Raw genomic sequence first — 9,729 nt, forward strand, 5'->3', positions numbered from 1 at the left:
CCTTGAAGTATTGAAAATGGTACAAAATTACCCTCCATCCACCTATTGGCTCCAAAATGCCCTTTTCATCCACCTATTGGCTCCAAAATACCCTTGTCATCCACCTTTGGGTTCAAAATTGACCACTTTTTTAATTGTTTTAAAATTGAACTCTTTAAATATTTTTTAAAATACTTGGCGTTCAACTATTGATTATAATTTTAATTTATTAATATAATTTATAAATCAACCCACTACCCACTCATTCTAGCTAAACCTCACTCAATTAATGATCCAATTATAATATCAAAATCATCATAAACACTACTAAAACACGATGAAATTATAGATTCCTGAAAATGACATTTAAAATTATTCGAGTCCGAATCGAAATTCCAATTAAATTTAGGTTGAGCCGCTTATTTAGGAGGACACTTTTTTTCAAAATTGAATTAGAAATTTATGATTAAAGGTAAGCAAGTAATACATCCCGAATTAATTCATGCACTTCTTTTAAATATAATTTTATAAATATTTATTATTTGTTTTAAAACCTTTAATATATTATTTTGAAAAAAAGTTACCTACGAAGTAACATCACATAATTGAGACGTAAGAATAATTAAGATGAACATATTCAGACTTTTAAGTTTATCGGTGATTTTTATTTAGCCACTTGAATGTATGATAATTTACTTCTATAATTTTTAAAAACAATCAATTGGTAGTAGCTTGTATTAATAATGTGACGGGTTTATTAAGAGGAATTTAATTAGTAATGGGTGGGTAATGAATTGACATATAAATTATACTAATTAGTTAAATTATAACAAAGAGTTGAGCATCACGTATTTTAAAAAATATTTAAATAGTTTAAATATAAAACCGTTAAATAAGTGGTCAATTTTGAACCAAAAGGTGGATGACAAGGGTATTTTGGACCCAATAGGTGGGTGGAAAGGGTATTTTGGAGCCAATAGGTGGATGGAGGGTAATTTTGTACCATTTTCAATACTTTGAGGGTATTTTAGGCCCTTTTCCGTTAATTTTATTCTAATTCAACTTTAATATGTGTTGAACATATTTTTAATTCAAGATTTTGCAATTTATTATGTCATTTTATTTATTGCGATTAAATTACTTATCTAATTAATTAATTATTGAGAAAAAAATACTTAATCCATGAATAATTGACTACCCTATTAAAAAAAATAGAGAGAGAAAAAGGTAAACAAAGCAAGAGAAAGAGAATGCGTAACAAAAAGAAAAAGAAAAAAGAAAAACAATAGAAGAAAGCAAGAGAAAAAAAACAATAGAAAGAAAACAAAGGGAAAACAACAATATAAAAAACAGAAAGAGAAAGAGCGAGAAAAAGCTACAAAAATTAAAAAGACGAGAGAAAAAAAAAGGGAAAAAAGGCGAAAGAGAAAGACAAATCCAATAAAATATATGATATTATTATATATTATAATAAATGGCAACAATTTAATAATATATTTAAAATAAATAATTATTTTTAAAAGGGATTCACTCAAGTAATTTTTCCATATACTAACTATATTATGAATTTGATCCATTAATTCCTAACTAAATCAATTATAAAAAAATACTTATTTAATAAATATTCACCAACTAAATAAATTATTAAAAGTACTCTATAATTTTTATAATTGTAGTTATTAATAGTACAAAATATTCATTTAAAATTTATCGAAAAATATTATATGAATAAAAAGCTCTAGTACTTAAAATGATCAAATAGGTTGTTACATAAAAAGAATAAAAAAATTTCAAAAAAATAACATTCTAACTTAATTCTGATAAAATTTTATGGCAAAAAGATTTTTCCTATTCTTGATCTCAATCTTATTCTTTGGGTCGGTTTAGTATGTGAATTCGCCGTGAACTTACTTTAATTTTGATGAAGAAAGTGTGATAATTAGTCTATTAAAAAAATTATCAAAGTTAGTAAAATCACCGTAAAAATCAAAGTATTCTTGGAAATTCTACCATTAGGATTACTGATGTCTTTTCCTCATTGTTTTAAGAGGAAAAATAACTTAATATACACTTTTAACGTATCCACTTAGAATTGATATACTTATATAAAGATGGTTCACATATTCCTCTATTGTCACACTAATAACCTATATATATACATATATAATTTGATAAGAGTAAAAAGATTATTTTTAATTATTAATAATTATTCTGGGTTTATTATGTCAATGGTTAAATATTTTTTTAAAATTCTCATAGATACTCCATATATTTATTTACAGATATATAAAATAAATTACAATAGAAATGAAATAAATTTAGTTTTGTTGTTTTCTTATTTTGTTCTTTTTTCATATTTTATATCAAGAAATAAAATTAAATAAGAATAACAAAATCGATTGTGATGAACAGAAAGATATTTAAAGCTGCAACTAATAGTAGAATCAAATAAATAAAAATCAAATATATCCAAAACTCTGCTAGAAGGAATTTATATATCTTGCATAATTTATTTTTAAAAAAATGAAAAAAACGAGAACACATTGAAATTATGGTTTCACTTGTGATGAAATGATATAGGTGTTGAGTAGGGATGTGAAATCAAATAGAAAAAAATATTATTAGGTAATTGGATTAAAGATTTTTTTAGTGGTTTGATAAAAATATAATTTAATTCGATTTTAATTTTTATATGGGTTATTGGATAAATTGTAAATCTATTAAGATAATAATAATCTGCTATTTGACCATTCATAGATATTAAATATTATTCCTTCCATTCTTTTTTAGTTGTCTGTTATGTTTTTGAAAATCAATTTGATTATTTTTCAAAGTTAAATTAGATTAACATTATTTTGAAATCTTAAAAAAATCAATGTTCAAAAACTATACTAAAAGTATTATAAATTGCATATTTTTATATATCAATATAATTAAAAAAAAAACATATCATATAATATTAGTTAAATTTCTTATCATTTGACTCTAAAAATAAAAACTACGACACTAAAAATAGACAATTAAACTTATAAAAATATTACTTATTTTTTAATACAATCCACGAAGCTCACACTTCGTAATACTTCTACTTCACACTAAAAAATGTTATAAACAGTTAAAATTCTATAAATAAAAAATATTCATATTTTCGTAATTCAATTCGTCATTTTTTTTATAATTGACATATAAATAACTAATAATTATAAATTATGACATTATTCTTTATCTTTCAAGTTATAACCATAAAAAATTATAGGTTGTAACATTTTAGTAAAATAAAAAACTGATTTAAAATAACAATAAAAATTAATTAGTGTGAAAATTAAATAAGGTAAAAACATATATATTAGTAGCAAATAATTTGAATTCATTAATGATTATTAATATGTCATAAAATAGGAGATTCATAAAAAATATATATTTGTTTTCCTTGTTTGACTCGAAGAAAATTCGTGCAAAACACATTATTTTTTAACGTTTCTATCTCTTTTCAATTTTTCTCTCTACTTAGTTCTCATCCAATTTTTATTCGTTTTTATTCAATAATTTTTATTTTCTAGTAATGAACGACTTTTTATTAGTATTAATAATGCATGGTGGTAGATGGACTAATTCTAAGTTAGTGTTCTTTGCAATTTTTCATTTGTATTGGTATACTACCAAACATTAAAAAAAAATTAAGACCAATGATACTGAAAAAAAATATTCAGATTTTGTTTGTGTATAATATTTAACTATGACGTTTTTGGAATGAACATTTATTTTTTGAAATTAAATAAAATTTGTTTTAAAATGGTATATATATTGGTATGAACATTTTTTGTTTATGTTTCTGGTTAAAAAAATTGCATAAAGTTCCATTTGAAATTGGTATACTGATTTTACTATGTTGGTACAATTTTGGCATTATATTGAAATGAATTTTGTGTACTCATTATCTAATAAATGACGATTAATAGTTAAATTACTTCCTCTATTAAAAAATGATGATCTAATTTGACTTGAAACGGAGTTTAAGAAAAAAAAAGAAGTTTTTTTAATCTTGTGGTTCTAAACTAAAGTTATATCAAATATATCAAAATACATTTTAATCTTGTGATCTTAAACATGTCACGTGGAAAGTTAAAATTAAAGCGTTGCCAAAAAAATGGATCATTCTTTTTGAAATAAACTAAAAAGAAAATAGTGACCTTTTTTTTAAATAGAGGAAATAATATTAATTTGGTATCGTATTAACATGATTCTATTGTGAAAAAATGATGAAATACTCATAATTTAAGCATGAAATGTGCATAAAAATTGTATGATTTGTGTACTGATTTCATATTTTGTTGCGTAAACTAATTAAATAATGACAATTTTTTTTTAAAAAAATCTAATATAATTTTTAAATGAATATTGGATTTGTTCATTATTCATTTATTTGTATGACTCATTTTTTATTTATTTGTATGACTCATTTTTTATTTGATGTGCAATAGTAAAAAAGGAACATGAATCAAGGTAAATTTTCTAAAAATAGGTAAGAGATAATTGTGATTGATTCTTTATATCACCTAATAATAAAAATATAATTATAAAACTTTAATTAATTAATAAAGTGGAAAAATAGATTTATAAATAAAAATGATCTGTAATAACACACAATTAAAATATTATAAGTAATAATATTTGAAAAGTAAATCTAAAATCAGTAATATTACCCCTTAAATATCAAATTCAAAATAACTCAATTTTATATTTTTTGAAATAGATATATGTGTCATCCCGTATATAGTGAAACCGAGCATCCATCACAATAATTCCTATTCGATTCATTATGATATAGTTCAACAATCCGATCAAACCATTCTATTCATTCTGGTACCTATTCATTCTAATTTGGTGTCTAACCTTAGTTTTAATCATAACATATAATTGTAGCTTTCGTATTCATATGTTTTTATTGATATAATATCTCACTATCTTTCTTGTTTCACTGTGTATCAAAACATTTACGATTAATCTTTTTGTTCCACCATATTATGCCAAATTATTGTACTTGTGAAAAGTCTTATATTTATTTCATAAATAATTTTTATTGGGTAAATTAAAAAATTAAGCATTACCGACCAGCATAGCCTACCCTAGTGAAGAGTAAAAGGGGAAGATAATATTGAGTTTGATCTACTTCCAAGTTCCAAGACCTACGGAGCACATAGTCCATAGACCTTTCAGTTTTCACCTTTTTACTGACAAAATAAAATAAAATAAATAAGACCTTTCAGCTTGTAAATCAAATGAAATGACACGCCTTCATCATTTATTACAAGTAATAATAGTATTACTTTTCCCGCCTTTTCACTTGCTATACTTATATCGCTATACTAGAACTTAACCAAAAAACACAGAGAAAAGAAAATGACAGAAAATTCAACCACAGGTGCAGCAAATTGTAGTGTGGAGTTTGTGAGAGAAGAAGAGGAGATAGTGTCGAACAAAAGGAAAAACGATGATATCGATGTCACAAGGTTTCTCTATAATGATACTCCTTCCGATGGATATTATCAAGAGAAAACTCCTTCTCCCAAGCCCAAGAGGATGATGAATCTGAAATCCAAACCTCCTCCGTCTTCAAAAGTGTGGAGTAATGAAGATGAGATTTCCCTACTCAAAGGTATCATTAAGTTCAAGGAACAAACAGCTTGTGAAATCACGCAATGTATGACAGAATTTCGTGCATTTATCCTTCCATCACTTACTCTTCAACCTACGCGTGTTCAATTGAGAGAGAAAATAAGACGTCTAAAAATAAAGTATGAAAAGACTCTTGCCACAGGAAATTCTTCTAATACAGACGTGCACCAACTCGAACTGTTCCAGTTATGTCACATAATTTGGACTCAACCTCCTAACTCTCTACTGCTAAAGGAGAAGCGAGAAGATGGGCTACAGGTAAAGGAGAAACACAACAATCCAGAGCTGGAAAAGCAGAATATACGGGTAAATGAGAAGAAGCACAATATTCCACAAAAAGGGCAGCCGGAAAAGCAGGAGAGGAAGCACAACATGCGGCCAATTCAACAGCATAAAATTATCCCCGATTCTGGACTGGATGGGCAAACCATGGAAGATTTGTTGAAGCGACTAGCCAAAGATGTAGAACTTGTTGTAAATTCAAAGGCATGTTTGCAAGGAAATGATAATGAAGTTGGTAGAAGAGTGCTTAATATTAGCCTAAAAAGTACGAATTTAGGGATAAAGTTGGGGACATTGGTGCTGGATAAAGCTACTTCGCCTGAGTTGGTATAGCCATGCCTTGTATTTTGTTTTTTTTCCCCTTAAAATTTCTGAGCAGAATTATATCATTTTTGTGTGTTGAATGGTATGTCAGCAAGATTCTCCGGAGCTAATGGAACAAGTGGTATTAAGGGCCTATCTGGAAGCCAAGATAGAGCACGCACAACTACTTTTAAATGCTTATGATGGTTTGATGAAGGTAACAATTCTATCTGCTTTGACTAAGCCTGATTATGTATCACAAGATATTCAGATACATATAACAGTTCTATCTCCTTTATAGAGAAATTTGGAATCTTCTTGATAGAGCTATACGCCGAAAGTTATTTGTTTCCGGCAGCGTACATTATAAATTCAGGTCTTTGATTTTCAGCACTGTAACTACTCTTCTGGTAAATGGTTTGGGCAGTCTTGTCTTAGGCTAAAATTTTGTAAATCTAGAGATAAGAGACTGGATCAATTAATTTAGACTACTTAAAAATCATGTGGATCTGGTCAATAGTATTGGAAGTATCTAGACACTGTTCCCTTATTCTTAAAGCTTAATATCTTTAATTTGCTTGCTTTGGTTAGGTAGGAATATACACTGAATTTGCTCATCCCAGGCTACTATCAATTCTGTATTATATTATGCCCACCAATGTTGGTTTAGGGATGTATAGATTCTTGAGACTAGAGAAGACATGATGATCTCCCCTGGACAGCCAAGCTTTAGACTATCCATGTTGCTGGTTTTATTGTGCCTTATTTAGTGAAAGTGCTTAACTGCGACAAAGTACTATCCTACTGTTGGAGTTATTCTGTTGTTAGGACTAGAGATTCTTTTGGTATACTTCTACAATGACAATGTAGCGGATATTTGCTTGATAATCCTGTGTTACTTGGACCAATATAAGGATGTTGCCACGTCGGACATGGTTTTGTGTTAGGTGTCTGGGGATTTCTGTGCTGAAGACTATAAGTTGAGGATAAGGAGATAAAACTAAACTGCTAAACACAGATGTGGAATACAAGCTACTAATCATGTGGTTAATATGTGTTATTCACCGTGCATTTCAATATGCTCTTCATTTATATCTGGTACTGCTTCTCGGTAGCATAGTTGTAGCATTAGTCGAGTGATTGAAACAGATTTTCCAGACTTTTGGGATGTGCTGTATTTGTTTATGAATGTTTTTCTGGTTGCTACATGGTCTTGGGAATATTTTCACACCTTTTTGGTTCTTTCCTCTAGTCTTCTGTATTTATTCTCAACTAGAACAACACAATATGGTTTTGTTTCTTTTGCAATTTTCTCATTTTGTGAGTAAATGATTGCTCATTTAACTCATAATCAATTTCTCCCGTTTGAGCAAAATCTTATGTTCATCTATAGTTTTGTTCAAAGTGTGGAACACCCTCATATTCCACATTTGATTATCTGTCATATTTTATTCCACCCGAGTACTTTTTTTTTTAAATTGCCAAGTTGATCTTGATGCTTATCTTAGCCATGTAAGCTTGTGTCATATGCTCTGTAGTGACATTAGCATGGCAAAGAAACTCTAATCATGTGCAGACAATGACCAAGACAGAGCATCACATCTTATATGTAGAGATACCAGGATGTTTGGATGATGAAATACTCATTCTGGAGCAATAGATGTTTCAACCCTCGGAACAAAATAGATTAGCCAGTTTAAGATACACATTAAACATTAGCAATCTCTCAATTTTCCAGAAACACAAGGATCAATTGATTTTATATCCAAGTATGACAAAGTAATACTGGCATCAATATATGTAATTTCAACATTAACTTCAAGCATCTCCATAGCCATATTAGTGAAGTATATACCTTTATTCTGACATATATAGGAAAACCCAAGTACATAAAAGGGCTTGTGTGTTCAGTCAGCCTATAGATTTCATCTCATTAGTGTTAAGAGTGGTGAGAAATATATTTTCGCTTTGTGTATCTTCCTGCTCATACATTTCTGATCCTTCACTTCAACACCTGTAAGTGAAAATCATCATTTCTGTTCTAACTGATTTAGGAGTCTGGATAGTACTTAAGCTCCTACAATGAAAGAGTGAGGGAGATCATGGATCACACCTTGTGTTAAACCATTAGTGGACTTGAAAAAAACATGTCTTGTACCATTAACAATAGCGGAATCCTTCTCGACTTGGACTGTAATTCATGTTTCTGGCTTCTCTTCTCTTTTTCTACTTTTTATTAATTCTCTTATTTTTATTTCTTCAGATAATTCTGCTTTATATTACTCTATTATTTTAACAGCTGTCTCATCTTTTATATACATGTATAATTAGTTGGCCATCCTTAAGCTATGAGATATCATGTGTCCCCTAATGTGGTGGTACAAAACAGGTGAATTACGTACAATTGTGACTTGTGCCTAGCTGAACACGTAAATAAACTAAAACAGCTCTATGTAATTCTCTGAACCAAATATTTAATGGTTACTCTGATAGGTTTTATACACTAGTTTGGCTTTGTTGATATGTAGAAGTATATGATGAACAGTTGGCTTGTCTATTTTGTCATTAGAAAAGACTTAGCCCCTACCACCATTAGCTTGGTCTTGGAAGACCCCTTTTGTTGACATTTCCCTGAAATAATGTTTGTGATGTATCATTTAAATTTATATCTTATCCAGTGCTACCTCTTGTATTTTTCATTATTGTCTTTATAATCTATCTAAAAGTTAATCACTCTTATCTTTCTGCTTATTGACTTTTTCCTTCTCCCCATCTTGTAGGATAATAGTAATGAAGCCGAGGCATCGGTGTCTGCTATCAAAGACTGAAGCTTATGGGTTCTGCATTCTATATGAAACTGTCCTTGCAATTTGCGTCAACAATGACATCTAGCTTTTCTGGTTTTCTGCTGGCTATCTGTATATATTTTTGCAGACTGCAACTAAGATTGCCTCTTGGATGGTTTAAAACACTTTTGATGCTCCTACTTATCTTGTTTTGGAACTTACATGGGTTCTATTATTTCATATATATCAAGGCTTGTTTAAATATGTTCACTTTGTAACATCAAAAATTAGGTTAACGGTAGCACTAAATATCTGAATATGGGTTTTAAGCTGGGCTGGAGCTATAGTGTCCATTTGGACCTCCTTCGCTGAGGGTGACCAATTGGATGATCTTTGTCTGAAACTTATACTGCACATACAAGTAAAATGCTACTCAAGATAGTTAAATTTAATATTTTGAGTATTTTTGACGCAACATGTTTTGTCGCCCAATGGCTTGGGCTTGCTTGTATTGCTCACAACAGCGAGTGCAGATTCAAATAGGCTAGCTACAGTTCATTTAAATTATTCTTAACTAGGAAACTTCTCTGTGCGAAGCGAATTATTACTGTAATTAAACATGAATTGTTTTTATTAATCAAGTAGAAATACAAAGGCAAATTCTAAATTGATTAGAGCTAAAATTTGTGTTTCCTCTTAAATA

General features: G+C 28.8%; 1 protein-coding gene across 1 annotated transcript; it reads left to right on the plus strand.

Moving 5' to 3' along the window:
* Window positions 1-5,304: 5,304 nt before the first annotated feature.
* Window positions 5,305-9,290, plus strand: LOC107010515 (STOREKEEPER protein-like). The gene is made up of 3 exons (XM_015209803.2): window positions 5,305-6,264; window positions 6,353-6,457; window positions 9,021-9,290. The coding sequence occupies exons 1-3, from the start codon at window positions 5,380-5,382 to the stop codon at window positions 9,066-9,068; spliced, it is 1,038 nt and encodes a 345-aa protein (XP_015065289.1). The 5' UTR covers window positions 5,305-5,379; the 3' UTR covers window positions 9,069-9,290.
* The last annotated feature ends 439 nt before the right edge of the window (window positions 9,291-9,729 follow it).

This window comes from Solanum pennellii, chromosome 2 (assembly GCF_001406875.1).
Source record: "Solanum pennellii chromosome 2, SPENNV200".
In the NCBI taxonomy this organism is placed as follows: domain Eukaryota; kingdom Viridiplantae; phylum Streptophyta; class Magnoliopsida; order Solanales; family Solanaceae; genus Solanum; species Solanum pennellii.